We start from the raw sequence: 18,371 nt of genomic DNA, 5'->3' as shown, positions 1-18,371 counted from the left end.
AAATGTATGCTGTGAAAAGTGTCATAATTTGCTTTGATAATCAGATTTCTCACTGTGGGGTGGCTAGGGGAGGTGGGAGAGAGCAGGCAGGGGCCAAGGAAGCAGACATTTACCTGCGCTCTGGGTGTCAGGTTCTGTGGTGATGAATCCTTCAGTTTGAGGGAAGTGAGGTGGGCAGGCAGGACGCCAGCAGGTCGGGGCCAGTGTCGGTCCTACCAGGAAGGCCTTGTCATTCCCCTGGAAGGGAATGGGAAAAGAAGTGTGCACTGAAGGGGTTAAATTCCCATGGATGTGATTAAGATTCTTGAAAAACAGACTCAGGTCCTTCTCTCTCTGTCTCCTAAGTGATCAATCAAGGTCCAGGATTTGGAAAAGAACATTTTGGGGACTTTGAGAGAGATGCAAGGTGCTGGACCTGGGCAGATAAAGTTTAAATGACTGTGTTTGCCTTGTCCAGATCCTCTACTGTAACAGGTTCATCATGTCCAATAAATTTCAAGACAAACTGACTGGTGTCTGCGAAGGTGTTGTGGGAATGGAGCAGTGGGGCACACCCCACCCCCACCCCCACCCCGACCGCCCCGCTGGTAGAGGGAGCTCTGGGCAGAGGAGGAACGTGGGGAAAGATCCGGCTGCAGAGCTGCTGGGGCGAGAGGCACCTCCAAGGAGACCTCAGCCACACCATCGCTGCCCCCGGGAGGGGGCCACGGTAGCCCTGTCTGGCTGGCTGCTCTGCCTGGAGGTACCACGGCGCCTGTCTCCTCATGTAGGTTAGGGTGGTGATGGGCAGCCTGGGAAGCGCTCTGTCTTCTGGAGGGCACTGAGACTTCCATGAGGGCCCTGAGCTGCCTCCCTGTGTGTCTTTCCCTCCACTGAGCCCCCATGCACACCAAAGCCCATAGGAACTTGTGGTGGAGTTAGAATCCTGGTGGATTTGGAGCCTCAGAATCGATTTTCTCAACTAGCATCCAAGTGCTGTGCTTGCTTTTGGGAATCCGCCTGTGAACAAGATGACCCAGACCCTAATTTTGTGGTGGGGGGCTGGGGAGAAAGGAAGGGAGAGAGCACCGTGTCCCACAAGCCGCTGCTGGCGAGCTGTCCTGCCCTCTTCCCCAGGGACTCTTGGGGCCCTTTCACCGCCTCTCACCTCTCACCCACATTCTGGAATCCCAGCCCGAGCGGCCAAAGGACCAGCTTTATCAGCAGAGCCCTGTACGATACTACCTCTGGCCCAGAGCCACTGCTCCAGGGACTGGAAGCTGCCCTTTGGCCCGGGTTGCTGTCCAAACACAGCCTCAAATGTAATCTGGCCTGACCCTTGCGGAGAGGGGGGAGCCACTTGTTAAATGCTTCCCTCCATCTCTGTGGCTGTCCTGTACGTGAGGAGCCCAGGCTGGGAGGCTACGTAGTCACAGTGGCACAGTCTCTGTTGCATCACACACACAGGACTGAACACCGAGGGTCTATCGTACGCACTGTTTCTTTGCACCCCTGCCTCTCTCTCCTGTCGCCCACGGCTCACGGCTTTGCAGAGCCCATCGCATGTACAAGTCCACCAGCTGCGAGGACTGTTAAGTGCTGCCTTCCCAGGATCCTTCGCGGGAAACAGTGGCTTACACCACAGTGCCCTGTTGGTTCTGAAGTCAGGGACTAGAACCTGGGCTTGTGCTTGAGTCTTTGCCAAGGGCGGTGCTGCTGATGGGAACAGACTCCTGGTCCACCCTGTCACTGGCTTTAACTCATGCTGTTTAGGATTCACTCTCGCTAGTAACTGAGGATGGGGAAATGGGTTGAAAACCGCCCCTCCCCCTGGGAGGCTCTGTTGGGAAGGACTCAAAGACGATGGAACTCTCTGGAACTTTAGAGCCTGTGGTTTTATTTTATTTATATATTTATTTGAAATGGTGAGACAGATAGACACACAGGGGGAGGGCAAGGGAGATCTTCCATCCCCCAGCTTGATCCCCAAATGGCCACAACAGCTAGGGCTGGTCCAGGCTGAAGCCAGGAGCTCCATCTGGTCTCCCACGTGTGTGGCAGGGGCCCAAGGACTTGGGCCATCTTCTGCTTTCTCAGGAGCATTAGCAGGGAGCTGGATCAGAACTGGAAGAGCAGGCCTCAAACTCACTCCAGTATGGGATGCCAGCATCGCAGGTGGCGGCTTAGCTTGCTGTGCCACAATGCCGTTAACAATACATTAGCAATGTGTAGCCCAGTCCTTTCCAGAAAGCAGGGTGGGCTTTTGGTTTTTTTCCTTTTGCAAATGGAGGGCCAGAAATGTTTCAGAATGGATGCCTGCAAGGGCCTGCCATCAGCAGGCCTCTGCACGAGCATTGCCTTCGGCTCTGTGCTCTCCCTCCCTGTTGGCTAAATGTCCTTACAGAAGTTGGGATATAAGCCCAGGGGACCCTGGGTCAGACCCGTGGCCGCGGCCGGCCCAGTTTCCTCTGCCCCTCTAGCCCTCTGCCTTCCCCTAGCTGGGAGGCCCGACTCACATTGACCAAGACTCCCTGGAGTGGCTGGACCTGTGTGTGCTCTGGGGGCACTGCAGCCTGGGCTCTGGCGGAGGCAACAGGCGGCCGCAGTGAGTCGGGGCTCCTGGGTCGATGGCATGAAAGGGAAGAGTTGGGGGCCGGGGGTCAAGGCCTTCTGGGGAAAGTGAGGGGGAGCACCAGGTGAATGCAAGCGGGTGGGGGACCTGCGACCCCAGTCTTTCCTGGAGGCAGCTGGAGCAGCTGGCCTTGAGAGTGGCTGCACACATTCTTTTAGCCTCTTTGGGGCCCTCATTTAAGAGCCTTGAGACTTTTCTCTCCCATGGTTGCCTGAGTTTCTCACTTCTTTCCCCGGCCCCTCCTAAGAAAACGTCCATCTGAGCCAACAGCCCGTGGAGCGCCTCCCTGCTCTGGGACCCTAAGGGATGGCCTTGGACATGACATTCACCCTTCAAACTTCTGTGCTGGGCAGTCGAGCTCTCAGGAATCCTGGGCCCAGCTGGTGGCCGTGAGACGGTGGCTGGGGGAGCTGCCCCTGTAGAGCTGAGGCCCGAGGTTTCTGGTGGACCTGGGACTCTGTGTGTTGCAGTGTGACAAGTGAGCATGGCAGTGAACAAGGGTCTGACCTTGCTGGATGGAGACCTCCCGGTAAGTGATCTGGGATCGCAGGACATGGGGATGGACAGTGGAGGGAGCGGGAGGGGCAGGGCCAGGGCAGGGAAGTCCTGGGACCACAGGAAGATGTGTCTAAGTTGCGGTCCTAGCCCACTGCCCGCTATGTGTGAGCCCACTGCTATCCGCAGGAGGATCTGGGTGGGAAAGATGCCCAAAGAACCTAGAGAAAGGCAGGTTGTATTGGCTGGGGGTGGGGGGACGGCTGGAGGGGATGGGTGCTGCTGTGTCCTGCACCCTGCTGCACCCCCCAGCTTGACCACACAGGGGCACTTTAAAAGGTCTGTGGGAAGCACAATGAAAGGAAAGTTTATCGTGGTGCAAAAAACTTCTGAAATCCATGCATTTGTCTTCATGGAGAACTCATGTCATGGAAAAACTATCCAAGATATTTGCGTCAGCATCAACTTATCTTTGAATTCCATTTTCCATCGATCTTTTTGAAGTCCCCTCATCTGCTCAGTGCAGAGCCACTAGATTCTGTTACTCTCAGTGTCATTCGTGTGGTGAGACACTGCCTGGAGTTGAGCAGTGTGCAGCCTGTGCCACTGTGTGTGGGCATGGGCTGGACATTCAGTGTGTCCCGTGGTATAGCTCTGATCTGGTTTTTGCTATGACCAGAGGGGTCTTGATACTTTTTAAAAAAAGATTTACTTTATTTATTTGAAAGAGTTACAGAGAGAGGTAGAGCCAGAGAGAGAAAGAGAGAGAGGCCTTCCATCTGCCATCTGCTGGTTCACTCCCCAAATGGCTGCAATGGCCAGAGCTAAGTTGATTTGAAACCATGAGACAGGAGTTTCTTCTGAGTCTCCCATGCCAGTGCAGGGGCCCAAGAACTTGGGCCATCTTCTACTGCTTTCCCAGGCCATAGCAGAGAGCTGGATTGGAAGTGGAGCAGCCGGGACTAGAACCAGGGATGCTGGTGCTGCAGGCCGGGGCTTTAACCTGCTGTGCCACAGCTTCGGCCCTGGATCCTGATAATTTCAAGTGTGCCTGATGACTCCTGGCAGGGCCTTCCTGCTTTGGGCACTGTTCAGACAGTGCTACTTGAGAACCATGAACCTAGGCGGCGCCATGGCTCTCTTGGCTAATCCTCTGCCTGCGGCACCGGCACCCCGGGTACTAGTCCCGGTTGGGGCGCCGGATTCTGTCCCGGTTGCTCCTCTTCCAGTCCAGCTCTCTGCTGTGGCCTGGGAGTGCAGTGGAGGATGGCCCAAGTGCTTGGGCCCTGCACCCGCATGGGAGACCAGGAGGAAGCACCTGGCTCCTGGCTTCGGATTGGCACAGCGCACCGGTCATAGCAGCCATTTAGGGGGTGAACCAACGGAAGGAAGACCTTTCTCTCTGTCTCTCTCTCTCTGTCTATAACTCTACCTGTCAAATAAAAAAAAACATGAACCTGTACAACAACCATCTGGTCCCAACTTTGGCTGCTTGAAGTTTTGTGTTGATTGACTCAGAACCCGGAGACGGAAGGAACAGTGAACTCCTGGTGGAGCTGTCCTAATAGAGAGCCGCTTATTCCCGCCCCAGGATCTGTTTCTGCTTTTGAAAACAACCCCTGAAGGCGCTATCCAAAATGCTAAAGAAAATATCTACTTGTTTAAATTCACGGTGTCACACCAGTTCCCATTTCCAAGTCACCTGCGAGATGAAAAGCTAAAACACCGTGGCCTGCTCTGTCTAATGGACACGCAGGTGTCCCTGGGGGCTCCTCCAGCTCAGTCTCCTACAGACAGCACAGGCCAGGGCCTCTCCTGCAGAGTAGAATCGTGCCCCAGTCGGGTTCAAAGCTGCAGAGGCAGCTGAGCAGCTGAGCCTGACCTCAGCAGAGAATTCTTGATGCTCACAATAGACACAAGAAATTTTTTTGAGATTTATTTATTTGAAAGGCAGAGCGAGAGCGAGCGAGCGAGATTGACTGATTCTATCTGCTACCCAAATAGTCTAATGGCCAGGTCTGGGCCAGGTGGGAGCCAGGAGCCAGGAACTCCATCCAGGTCTCCCATGCAGGTAGCAGGGGCCTAAGCACTTGGGCCATCTTCTGCTGCTTTCCCAGACACATTAGCAGGGAGCTGGATGGGAAGTGGAGCAGCTGGCGCTTGAGCTGAGCTCATAGAGGATTTAGTGTCGCAAGTGGCAGCTTAACCCCCTGCGTCACAACACTGGCCACCTATCCCCCCCACACAAAGAATTTAATGTAATGCTGTTTTAGACCTAAGTTGGAATCCCGGCATGGCCATGTACTAGCTGTGCAATCTGCGGAAGTCACTTCACTTCTCTGAGTCTCAGTCTCTCATCAGCCAATGGTGGCGCCAGAGGGTCACTGTAGGCACTCAGTGAGCTCAAGTCACTGAGGCACCCGGGCCAGTGCCTGGAGCTCACTCTCCCCTTGGCAGTCAATGTGGGTTCCCTCTGTGTGGCTAAGAGTGAGCTAAAGTTGAATCATGTGACTGCTGCCGAAGTGTGCTAATAGCACAGCGCCCCAATAACAAGAGCACAGCACCCCGATAACAAGAGCACTGTGCCCCAATAACAAGAACACAGCGCCCCAATAACAAGAGCACTGCACCCTGATAACAAGAGCATAGCACCCCGATAACAAGAGCACTGTGCCCCGATAATGAAGACTTGTGGGTCTGCCACAGCCGGCACGCTCCACTCCCACCTGCAGGCTGCCTTTGAGTCTGTGTGCTAGATTTGAAAGACAGCTCCAGACTAGTCCATCCAGCAGAGACGGCCACCAGACCACGGGGTGAACTGTCCACAAAACCAGGTTGGGGCCTCACCACGGCTCACTAGGCTAATCCTCCTCCTGTGGCGCCGGCACCCCAGGTTCTAGTCCCGGTCGGGGTGCCGGATTCTGTCCTGGTTGCTCTTCTTCCAGTCCAGCTCTCTGCTGTGGCCCAGGAAGGTAGTGGGGGATGGCAAAAAGTGCTTTGGCCCTGCACCCACAGGGGAGACGAGGAGAAGCACCTGGCTCCTGCCATCGGATCAGTGTGGTGTGCCGCCACAGTGCACCAGCTGGGGTGGCCATTGGAGGGTGAACCAACGGTGAAGGAAGACCTTTCTCTCTGTCTCTCTGTCCACTCTGCCTGTCAAACAAAAACAAAAAAAAACCAGGTTGGGACCTGGAGCTCCTTAGCATGGAGAAGGGACCTCTTACGGGCGACACTTTTAGCTTCAACTATGGGAAGAGGCAACCACGAGGGATGAAATAGGCTTGCCCAGTGCTGCTCCAGGGGCAGAAGGTGGGCTGAGGGCTAGAGGTGGATTTCGGGCCCGCAGAGCTGGCCGACAAGGGGCGCAGGCCTCTCTCTCTGAGGACGAGTGCTCCTCTCCCCTCCAAGAGACGGGAGCCTTCCAGGGGGGTGGGTGGGGCTTCCTACTGCACGCCCCTTGGAGGCCCAAGATCTGAGCTTTCCCATTCTGCCCCGTGCAGTCCAGCTTTATTCAGCTGACATTGTGGGCCAGGCCATCTGGGGGCATAGCAGTGACAGGCACTGGGAGAGAGGGCCAGGCATACACAAAACCACAGCACGGCGGTTCCAAGGGTGACCGTCCAGAGGCAGCTGGGTAGGACGAGGACCGGGAGCTTCAAGGGGCAGTGACAGCCAAGCTGGGTCCTGCGGGAAAGGGCACGGCTGGGCAGAGGGGGACCTGGATGGAGGGTGAGCCTCGCAGATGCCGGGGCCGGAGCACACAGGCAGGGGGCAGTGTCCCAGACAATAGGACAAGTGTTCAGGTGAGGCCACCAGTGCCAGGTGAACCAAAACACCAGACACGTATGGCAGCGACACTTGCTCTCTCCTGCCAAGGACAGGAGGGGTGGCCGGGGAGGAGGACAGGGCTGCCTCTGTCTCTGCAGCACTCCAGAGCCTGGCTCGTGACCAGGAGGTGCTGCAGGTGCGTCTTGCTTTCCCTGTGGGCTCCCCGTGTCCCTGTGACTGTTGGCATCCGGAGACCTCTTTGGCCTTGGCTCCTCCCAGGTCACTTAGGCTCAGTGACTCACTATGGGCTCCCCCCGCCTGGGCTCACCTTCCCGGAAGGCTGGAGAGAGAGGTGCGACAACAACGCGAATGGGTTCCTTCCCTGGCAGGAGCAAGAGAACGCGCTACAGCGGGTGCTGCAGCTGCCGGTGGTGAGCAGCACGTGCCAGTGCTTCCAGAAGACCTATGCCAGCACCAAGGAAGCCCACCCCCTGGTGGCATCCACGTGCAATGCCTGTGAGAAGGGCGTGCAGGGTGCCAGCAGCCTGGCTGCCTGGAGTATGGAGCCAGTGGTCCGCAGGCTGTCCACCCAGTGTGAGTCCTCACTGCCACTCGCGGCTGTCTGTCCCCTGTCTGTCCCATCACCTGATAACTTGCTTGTCTGTCTACCCAACCGCCTACCCAGGCCTACATCCCATTCCACGGTCTTCTCACGTAGAGACACAAAGATATAAATATAGCTCCCTGTACTTGTGGATGCCCCATCATCACCCAGCTGGCTGTCACCTGGGATGACCAGGCAAAGAACTGACAAGGGAAGGGGTGGGCGGGACTAAGTGGCGATGATGAGACCGTGGCGGATCAGACACCCGCTCTCACTACGAATCCAGTGGCTCTAACAGCAAGACTGGTGGGCACCAGGGCTGGGAATGGGGGACATTGGCTGGGCCCCACAGCTGGTGATACCAGCTCCTGGCAAAGAACTGGCAGGGGAAGGGGTGGGCGGGGCTAAGTGGCGATGATGGGGCCCGTGGCAGATCAGACACCCGCTCTCACTATGAATCCAGTGGCTCTAACAGCAGGACTGGTGGGCACCAGGGCTGGGAATGGGGGACATTGGCTGGGCCCCACAGCTGGTGATACCAGCTCCTGGCACGTGGGGGCAGCAGAGGGCCACCAGCCAGGAACCAGGACGGGAAGACAGTTGTCCATCAAGCCCTAGCAGCCCTGTCCCTTCAAATTGCTCAGCCCCACTTGAAGTGAATTCTCCAAGCCGTGGCTGAGAAGTCCGGCTCCCTCCTCGCTGCTGGCTGGAGAATGAGGGGGATCTGAGGCTCTCACCCAGCCCACAGGAGAGGAGAGGGGTGAAGGCCCCCAGCCCTGGGCTGGCCTCCTTCCCTCCGTCCTTTCCCAGTCCTGAGACAGCCCAGTCATCAGGGCTTGAGCTTTCTGTGAAGGAAGATAAGATGCCCCGAGAAGGCATGTATGAAAACATCTCGTATGGGAGCATCCTTTAAAGCCGTGCTCGCAGAGTCTCCGTCCTCAGCAGCCCCCAGGCTGCGTCCCCTCCAAGCACCTGCATCCCTGGAGCTGGCCTCGCTCCTTCGGGGCTGCAACTCCTTTTTTTTTTCCCTGTGGCTCTCGCCATACTGGTGACCATCCCCATACGAGGTGGTGAAATTAAAAGCGTGGAGAATCTGGGCTGCTGCAGCTGTCGCTGGCAGTGCCACCACTAGCACTAAGCAGGCCCAGACTGGCGCCACCAAGGCCCTGCCTCCCACCCACACCTCCGTGCTGCCTCTTCCTGCTGCCCACACCAAGCCCCTGGGCAGCCAGGGAGGGAGGGGGCTGCGAGGAAGCCGAGGCACACACAGGCTGTGGCTCACCTGAGGCCACACACTGCGTGGAGGTGGGAGCTGAGCTTGGAGTGTGGGCCTGTCGCAGCGCAGGTCAGGGCTACTGATGGCAAAGGGCTCAGGGTCAAGGACACCTGGGAGGCAACAGGGCTGGGCCCCCAGGGCTCTCAGGAGCTGCCTCTGGCCCAGAGGCCACTGCTAGGTTCTTAGAGTGGGGCCGCACCCCCACCCCCAACCCCACCCTGACATGGTCCTTCCCTTCCAGTCACGGCTGCCAATGAGCTGGCCTGCCGAGGCCTGGACCACCTGGAGGAGAGGATCCCCGCCCTCCAGTACCCTCCGGAAAAGGTGAGCCCCCTGCTCGGCCCCAGTGCCTGCCTCACCCTCGGGTGCACTGGTGCCGGACTCTGCAGCAAGCCCCCTCCAGGCTGGGGGAGGCCCCTACAGCCGCACGGTGGCCGCTTTCCCTGCCCTTGGAGCCAAACGGACACAGGTTTTTTCCGGAGCAGCAGGCACAAGCCCAAAGGCAAACTCAAGCAGGAAGTCCGAGTGGGGCCCTCCGGGAGTCATACGCATAGGGAAGACAGAATTGCAGTGTCTCTGCTTGAGCTCCTAGCCTTGATGGCCCAGAGCCCGAGCAGGTCCCTTCACAGGGAGCCATATTCACAGGGCAGCTGCCCATGGGGGAGTGAGCTTCCGTCTCTAACCTCATCCACTCCACCCACCCAGGCACTGTCCGAGCCCCCAGCCCCACGGCATGAGCTCTCCCACTGACCCCCTTGCCCACCCTCTGGGGAAGGGGTTACGTCCCCAGAATTCAGAGGCAACCACCTTCAGTGGAGCCCGGCAGGTGCACCTCTGCCTGGGACCTGTGCTCTCCACTCCCCCATCTTTCCAGGTAAAGGGCAGTATCTTTGTCACAAAGGAGCTCCCAGGTTAATGAAGAGAAAGGCAAATTATTTCCGTTTATAACTTGTGGCAGGAAGATCAACCATGGCTATCAGCCTATAGGAAGGCAGATGGGACTATGAGCAGAGAGGCCCTGTGGGCATGAGGGCGTCAGGTGCAGCCCAGGAGGAAGACCTGGAGATTGTCCTCAAAGCCACAGCAGTGATGGGGGTGTGAAGGGGCCAGGAAGTCCATGAGGCTAGCACAGTGAGGTGGGAACCTTTTCCCTCTAGGGCCCAGCATAATGCAGGGACCCAAATATCAGTGCCCAGTACCCTGGGCCAGGCTAAGGAGCTGAGCCCAGAGGGTGGCCTGAGCCCCTCCCGCCACGACTTCCCCAGATCGCATCTGAGCTGAAGGACAGCATCTCCACACGCCTCCGCAGCGCCAGGAACAGCATCAGCGTGCCCATCGCCAGCACTTCAGACAAGGTCCTGGGAGCCGCGCTGGCTGGCTGCGAGCTCGCCTGGGGGGTGGCCCGAAACACGGCCGAGTACGCTGCCAGCACCCGGGCTGGCCGCCTGGCCTCTGGCGGGGCCGACTTGGCCTTGGGCGGCATTGAGAAGGTGGTGGAATATCTCCTGCCACAGGCCAAGGAAGAGACAGGTACCTGCCGTCTCAGGGCCCACAACTTACTCTTGCTACCCGGGAGTCAGAGGGAGGTGAAGGAGGCTGGATTAGGAAGGGCCCAGCGGGACTGCCAGGTGGATGCTCCGGCCATTGGCCCCTCCCCACCTGTGTGTGGAGGGGTGAGTGGCACAATCCCGAGGGAGTTGGTGATGGCCCTGCGACCACTGCCTCCAGCCCCAGGCTTTCCCCAGCCCTCTCTGAACTCTTTTCCTCTTTCCCCACAAATCCCCACCCAGCTGCTGCTCCCGGACACCAGCAAGGCCAGAAGCCTCCTAAGGCCAAGCCGAGCCTGGCGAGCAGGGTGGGGGCCCTGGCCAACACGCTCTCTCGACAAGGCATGCAGACCACTGCCTGGGCACTGAAGCAGGGCCACGCCCTGGCCATGTGGGTCCCGGGTGTGGCGCCCCTGGTAAGTGTCTGCCTTGAGCTCAGTCCCGCCTGCCCCCCCCCCAATCCCAGGGACCTGTGGACCTCTGGTTCCTCCTGTCCCCCACCCACGCCCCCACCCATCCTGGGAATATTCTCTCTTCCAGCCTTGGGACTTGCGGTCTGAGGATGAGAGTCTGGAGGAGTGGGGCTGGTTCTCCAGCCTGCTTTGCTAGGGTGGTCCTCCCCCCATCCTCACCCCCCACAGCTGGGCCTCCTGCTGTGGACCTTCCCACCTGGTACCCAGGTACCTGGCTGTGTCATCCTTAAACAAGCAAAGCATGAGGCTTCATCCTGTGCAGCAAGCACCCAGTTGGCCTGTGTCCCTGACTTTTCCCTTCTAGAAGCTTCTAATTTCCATCTGCACTGCACCCAAGGGGAAGAGGCTGCCTTTCCCAGGTCCAGGGAGGGCTGACACCCCACTGCTCCCCACCCTCACCTCTCCATACATTCATAAGAAACTAAGTGCAAAAAAGGAAATAAAAACATCAAAGCATGCAGGTCAGCAAACAAGATGACCACTTTTCAGTCATCATAGGAATGGTACTTTTTTTTTTGAGATTCACTTATTTTATTTACTCAAAAGGCAGAGTGACAGAGAGAGAGAGAATCTTCCATCTGCTGATTCACTCCCCGAATGGCTAACATGGCCAGGGCTGGGCCAGGCTGAAGCCCCAAGCCAGCAACTCCATCTGGGTCTCCCAGGTGGGTGACAGGGGCCTAAGCACTTGGGCCATCTTCCGCTGCTTTCACAGGCACATTAGCAGGAATTGGAAGTGGAGCAGCCGGGACGCGAACTGGCACTCTGATATGGGATGCCAGCGTTGCATGCAGCAGCTTAACCCACTATGTCATGTCACTGGCCCCTTGAGTACTTTTAAAAGCATTGCCAGGCCTGGATCACTCATTCCAGCAATTGTCTGCTGAGAACTTACTGTGTGCCAGATGCTGTGGCCTCTCGTTCCCTTTTGTCCTCTGTGTTAAGAATCATTTACCAGTGAGGGCTGAGACAGACACACACACACACACACCCCGCCCCCTGGCCTGGAGGGGGCTGAGACACACACACACACACACACACACACCCCTCCCCCTGGCCTGGAGGGGGCTGACACACACACACACACACAAACACACCCCTCCCCCTGGCCTGGAGGGGGCTAGACACACACACACACACACACACATACCCCTCCTCCTGGCCTGGAGGGGGCTGAGACACACATACACACACACACACACACACCCCTCCCCCTGGCCTGGAGGGGGCTGACACACACATACACACACACACACACCTCCCCCTGGCCTGGAGGGGGCTGAGACACACATACACACACACACACACACACGCACCCCTCCCCCTGGCCTGGAGGGGGCTCACACACACACACACACACACCCCTGCCCCTGGCCTGGAGGGGGCTAGACACACACACACACACACACCCCTGCCCCTGGCCCAGTGGGGGCAGAGTCTCAGGTGCCACCACTCCCCTAGAACAGTGATCCTGAAAGCTGTGCAAGGAGACCCTGGTTTGCAGAATGAACGCTTACGTCATGTCAGAAACAATCCAATTGGCTTTATCCTTCATCAAGAACTGGAAACAATGCAAGTGTCCACCAGTAGAAGAAGGGGTGAACTGTAGTAATTGCACACCATAGACTATCACACACACATGAAAAAGAAGGAGCTGGGGCCAGTGCTGTGGCATAGTAGGTTAAGCAGTTGCCTCCAGTGCCGGCATCCCATATGGGCGCCAGTTCGAGTCCTGGCTGCTCCACTTCTGATCCAGCTCCCTGCTAATGTGTCTGGGAAAGCAGTGGAAGATAGCCCAAGTGTTTGGCCCCCTGTACCCGAGTGGGAGACCCAGAAGAAGCTCCTGGCTTTGGATCAACTCAGCTCCTGCCATTGTGGCCATCTAGGGAGTGAACCAGTGGATGGAAGACCTCTCTCTCTGTAGCTCTGCCTCTCAAAAAAATAAATAAATTTAAAGAAAGAAAAAGGAACTACTTATGTATGCAGCAACAGGGGTGCCTGTCATGCCATTCCATGGAGCTGCAGACACTATCATGGGGGAATGCACGTTGTGTGATCCATTTGCACAAAGTTTTAGCATAAGCAAAAGCAATGCATGGTGAAGGGGTCAGAATCCTTGGCCACTCTTGTGGGAGTGTGGATGAGTGGGGGCACCGGGGCTCCCTGGGGTGTGGGCAGTGCTCTCCGCCTTGGCCTGCGGTAGTTACACAGCTGTGTGCCCAAAAGGAAGGGTGCACCGTAGCCTGTGGAAGTGACCACTCAACGAAAAGTTAAAGAACATCCTGCTAGGGCCCCACCTTGCTCTGACCCTGGGGCCAGGGGCCCTGGCTGTTGGGGCTCGCCGGCCTCACCAGTGACACGTTGCCGTCCCACCCTCAGAGCAGCCTGGCCCAGTGGGGCGCGGCGGCGGCCATGCAGGTGGTGTCCCGGAGGCGGAGCGAGGTCCGCGTGCCCTGGCTGCACCATCTCGCTGCGGCCCAGGAGGAGCAGCACGCCGACCAGACAGACACAGAGGGAGAGGAGACAGAGGAGGAGTCGGAATCGGAGACGGAGGAGTACAAGCTCAGAGAGGTGGGGGGGCGCGCGGGAGCTCAAGGTCCCTCAGCCCACGGGGGGAGGGGCAGAGGCAGAGGGGGCAGTAGGGGTCTCTGCCGCAGCCCCGGGCCATGGGACGTGGCTGCAGCACGCTTCACCCCGCCCCAAACGCCCAGGACCTCCCTGTCACTCTCAGCCGTCCCTCACTGCACCCCCAGGAAATCAGGCAGGGCGGGGAGTCTTGGCCCATTTTACAGATCAAAGCACTGAGGGGCAGAAAAGGGGGAGGAACCATCCTAAGGACACACAGCTGTGCCAGAGCAGGCCCCAAGTATCTTCAATTTGACGTCCACATGTTTTCCCCTCTGACTCTAGGGCGGCCCGGGGAGCGGGGAGAGGGGTGTGTGTGTGGGGTGTGTGGACAGGGGAGTCTCTGACCGCGTTCTGGCCCGCAGGTAGCAGCCCTGCCCAGCCCGCAAGGCCTCCTGGGCAGCGTGGCGCACACTCTGCAGAAAACCCTGTACGGCACCATCTCGGCTGTGACGTGGGCACCCAGGGCCGTGCTGGGCACGGCAGGGAGGATGCTGCACCTCACGCCCGCCCACGCTGCCTCCTCCACCAAGGGCAGGGCCATGTCCCTCTCGGACGCCCTGAAGGGCGTTACTGACAACGTGGTGGCCACTGTGGTTCACTTCGTGCCGGTGAGTCTCACCCCGGGCTAAGCAGGCACTCTCTCCATGATAGATTTCACTGAAGGGGCTGCAGACCCTCCTTGCAGGACTAACCCCCCTGCAAGCCTCAGTGCCCTGGGAACATTCACATATACGGGGGTCCCCCAACCCCCGGGAGCAGCATGGCCCATGGCCTTGGTCACTGTGCCAGCAGGAGCCTCCCACCATCCATCTGAAGCTTCCCCCAGCCCCCAGCTGAAACCTGGCAGGTCTGGGGGCTGCTGCCCAGGCAGGGGTTGGAGGAGTCTTGTACCACACGGGACACCAGGTGGGGCACGAGTTCCAAGGATTACCAGTGGAGTCTATTCCGATACTGTCACCCAGAGGAAAAACCCCGAGGACAGCATTGCCATCTCTTGGGGCCCATCCGCAGAGCAAGTCACATTGTGCAGGCTGGTGGGGGCTGGCCAGGGCCGGAGGCGCTGTTAGAGCCAGCAAGGAGCTACATCACTCAGTCTCTGCACCCCAGAGGTTGCCCAGGCGATGGCTGCCCCTGCATCTCGCCGCCGCCACCCCCCCACCCCAACATGACCAGACAGAACCCTGGCCCCTGGGCGGGCTCAGTGTATAGACCACGCAGCTTGTAGCTCTGGCCCAAGAAGAGTTAGGAAGGCCCAAGGGACCTGGGAATCGGGTACCAGGGCCTCCCCCGCGGAGGGCTCAGTGCAGGCGCCACCTCCAGGGTCTCCCTGCACTCCCACCCCCTCCCGCTGTCCCACACCCCAGCCTGTGCCTTCCCAATGGCCGCTCCAGGAGTGGCAATGAATGGGGGGTGGGGTGGGCAGAAGGAGGTTGGAGACCCAGGGACTAGAGCCACGCCGAGGCCCCTAACGCGGCCGCCGGGCCCTCAGCTCCCCAGGTTGTCGCTGATGGAGCCCGAAAGCGAGTTCGCGACATCGACAACCCGCTGGCCGAGCCGGAGCGCAAGGGGTCGGCGGCGCCTCCCGCCAGCCCGGAGCCCGCGCTGCGCCCGGCGCCGCCCCGCGGCGGCCTGCGCAGCGCGCGGGGCCCGGGGCTGGACAACAAGGCGGAGACGCTCGCCGCGCCGCGCTCGGGCTTCCTGGCCGCGCCGCGCGAGAAGCCCACGCGCAGGGTCAGCGACAGCTTCTTCCGGCCCAGCGTCCTGGAGCCCATCCTGGGCCGCGCGCAGTACAGCCAGCTGCGCAAGAAGAGCTGAGGCCGCGGCGCCCGCGCCGGGGCCGGGGCCGCCATCCCCCGCCAGCGAAGGGCACCCGCGCTGCCCGGGGAGCGCTGGGCGACTTCAGAGCGGCCCCTGGGGACCCCGGCCTCGTCTTTTCGGGTGCTGTCGCTCAGGCACGCATCAGTGTTGCAGCACAGCCGAGCCAGCGCTCCGAGGGCCACGGGCCATCTCAGCTTCGGTGGCTTTTAAAAAAATGTATTATTATTATTATTAGCGTCGCGCCCAGACCCTCTGATGACCTAGGCTGTCTGCTCTCTGCAGGCCGCCTTTGCAGGGAGCGTTTATTTAAAGCACTGCTCTCTCCGAGGGTCGCTGCCCTGTGCAGGCCCAGTCCCAGGTCTGGCCTCTCTAGCGCCACCCCCTGCCCACAGCCGCACTCGCATTCGCATCATCCTCACTTCGTCCCCTGTCTGTCCTTGGAACGCCGGTAGGATGTCCTTTCGCCCAGTGTAATCTGTACTGTGTGGGCCACATATAGAGGTTCTACACTCCACTCCAAATCCTGTTTTTGGAAATGTTAGTACTTGGTCAATCTAGGAAATGCATACATATAAATAAAATATTCAAACATTGCAAAAGGATGTGTGTTTTCCTCCCGGAACCCCTACTCCCACCCAGTTCTCCTTTACAAGGACAACCGTGGTAGGGCCTCTGGTGTGTCTTTCCATCCCAGAATACCCACGTGCACCTGCTCAGCTGTCCACTTCCCACCTTTGCTTTTACGGCTGTGAGTTGTCATATTATCTGCTTCGCCACTGCACCATGCATCCTTGAGATCTATAAACCCAACTATCCAACTCACCCTGCTTTTTAAAAAATATATTTTATTTACTTAGACAAGAGATATCTTTCATCCTCTGGTTTCACTCCCCAAATGGAACACAATGGCCAAGACTTGGCCAGGAAAGCCAGGAGCCAGGAGCTTCTTCCGGGTCTCCCACAAGGGTAGCAGGGGCCCAAGCACTTGAGCCGTTTTCCCAGGCCAAGTTAGCTCCCTGTTAACTTGGAAATGGAGCAGCCAGGACTCGAACCGGTGCCCACGTGGGGTGCTGGCATCGCAGATGGCAGTTTTATCTGCTATACCACAGTGTCGGTCCCCAACTTACTCTTCTTTTCAAAAAATATTAGAGAGAGAGAGTGAGTGACAGAGCACTTTCACCTGTCAGTTCACTTCCCAAGTGCCCGCAGTGACTGAGACCAGACTGAGCCGAAGCCAGGAGCCGGGAAAGCAATCCAGGTCACCCGTGCGGATGACAGGAACCCAGTGACTTCATCCATCATTGCTGTCTCTCACTTGCAGGAAGCTGGAATCAGGAACCGAAGCTGGATATTGAACCCAAGTCCTCAGGATAAGGGACCCAGGTGCCTTCACCGGTACCTTAACCTCTAGGTCAAACACCTGTCCCCTACTTGCTCTTTTGAGTGGCCACATATTAGCACTATTATTACACACTGGACAATATGGATGTGCCGCATTCGCTTTAGCAATCTTCCTCATGATAGACTTTTAGTTGTTTCCAACTCTTCCACTCTTGCAAACTGCTATAGTAAAGATCCTTGGGGCCAGCTCTGTAGCATAGCGGGTAAAGCCACCACCTGCAGCACTGGCATCCCATATGGGCGCCGGTTCAAGACCCGGCTGCTCCACTTTTGATCCAGCTCTTTGCTGTGGCCTGGAAAGTAGTACAGGATGGCCCAAGTCCTTGGGCCCCTTTTCCCCATGTGGGAGACCCGGAAGAAGCTCCTGGCTCCTGGCTCCTGATTGGCGCAGCTCCGGCTGTTGCAGCCAATTGAGCCAATTGGGGAGTGGACCAACGGATGGAAGACCTCTCTCTCTCTCTCTCTCTCTCTTTGCCTCTCCTTCTCTCTGTGTAACTCTGACTTTCAAATAAATAAATAAATCGTTAAAAAAAAATCCTTGTCAAAAATGTCTCATGCACATATGTTAATATAACTCTGGGATAAGCTGTTTTTTTTTAAAGATTTATTTATTTGAAAGTCAGAGTTATACAGAGAGAGCAGAGGCAGAGTGAGAAGAGAGGTCTTCCATCTGATGGTTCACTCCCCAATTGGCCGCAACAGCCAGAGCTGTGCCAACCCGAAGCTAGGGGCCAGGAGCTTCTTCCAGGTCTCCCACGTGGGTACAGGGGCCCAAGGACTTGGGCCATCCTCTACTGCTTTCCCAGGCCATAGCAGAGAGCTGGATCGGAAGTGGAGCAGCCGGCACTCAAACCGGCGCCCACATGGGATGCCAGCGCTGCAGGCCAGGGCATTAACTCACTGCACCACAGTGCCGGCCCAATAAGCTGTTATTTGTAACTAAGACAGGCTGGGTGAACAAGTATGTGCATTTTAAACATTGATAAATCAAACCAAAGCCTTCCAAACCAAACCCTGTTTTTAGTTTTTTTTTTTCATTTGCAGCTACAGAAATGTGCACAGATAATTACGAGGCCCCAGCCCGTCCTTCCCTCGAGGGTCTCTCACAGACCATGAGCACCCCCCGGCCCCCACTCTAGTGCACACCCGAGAGCCCTGCTCCCTGAAACTGACTCTGGTGGACCTTTGGTGAAGTGAGTTATGGACCTTGATATGTGATTTCGGAGTCTAAAGATGCCAAGAATGGGGGACATGGCTGGCAGGCATGAACAGGGCCTCCCCACCTTGAGGATGCCTGCCACCCCACTCCCAGCTGTTCTCTGGGGGTGGAGGGGTGTGGGTCCAGCAAGAGCAGCCCCTTAGCATGGCCAGCTGGGAAGTCAGAGCCCAGGCTCACCCTGACAGGGCTCCAGGGCAGCTGCTGGAGAAGTGGCCTCAGGCTAGATGTGCAGAGAGGAGCGCCCACCTTTCCAGGCCTTACCAGCCCTCCTGTCTTCTTCCTCCGTTGTCCTGCAGCTGGTCTCCCTGGGCCAGTCTCAGCAAGTGCTCACTGCTCCAATGCCAGTAAGCCCTAAGAGCGAGGCCAGAATGGTGCTGGCCCCAGCTGGGGTGTTGGGGGCCAGGCTGTGGACCAGGACAGCCCAGGGGCCAACATCGTACTTGCAAGAGTCTCTTTTTGGGGCTGATGCAGTGGTGTAGTGGGTAAAGCCGCTACTTGCAGCACTGCCATCCCATATGGCCGCTGGTTCGA

The 18,371-nt window shown here is 58.0% G+C and overlaps 1 protein-coding gene across 1 annotated transcript; it reads left to right on the top strand.

Moving 5' to 3' along the window:
* Window positions 1–3,095: 3,095 nt before the first annotated feature.
* Window positions 3,096–15,217, top strand: LOC133769632 (perilipin-1-like). Its single transcript, XM_062204827.1, is given in 9 exon segments — window positions 3,096–3,140; window positions 7,264–7,468; window positions 8,996–9,078; window positions 10,020–10,284; window positions 10,545–10,717; window positions 13,154–13,345; window positions 13,765–14,010; window positions 14,892–14,928; window positions 14,931–15,217. Coding segments are annotated over 9 exon segments (1,533 nt in total).
* Window positions 15,218–18,371: the final 3,154 nt, after the last annotated feature.

The sequence above is a fragment of the Lepus europaeus genome, chromosome 11 (genome assembly GCF_033115175.1).
Source record: "Lepus europaeus isolate LE1 chromosome 11, mLepTim1.pri, whole genome shotgun sequence".
NCBI classification, from domain to species: Eukaryota; Metazoa; Chordata; class Mammalia; order Lagomorpha; family Leporidae; genus Lepus; species Lepus europaeus.
Note: the sequence above shows the minus strand (reverse complement) of the source record. Positions and strands in the feature narration are given on the sequence as shown.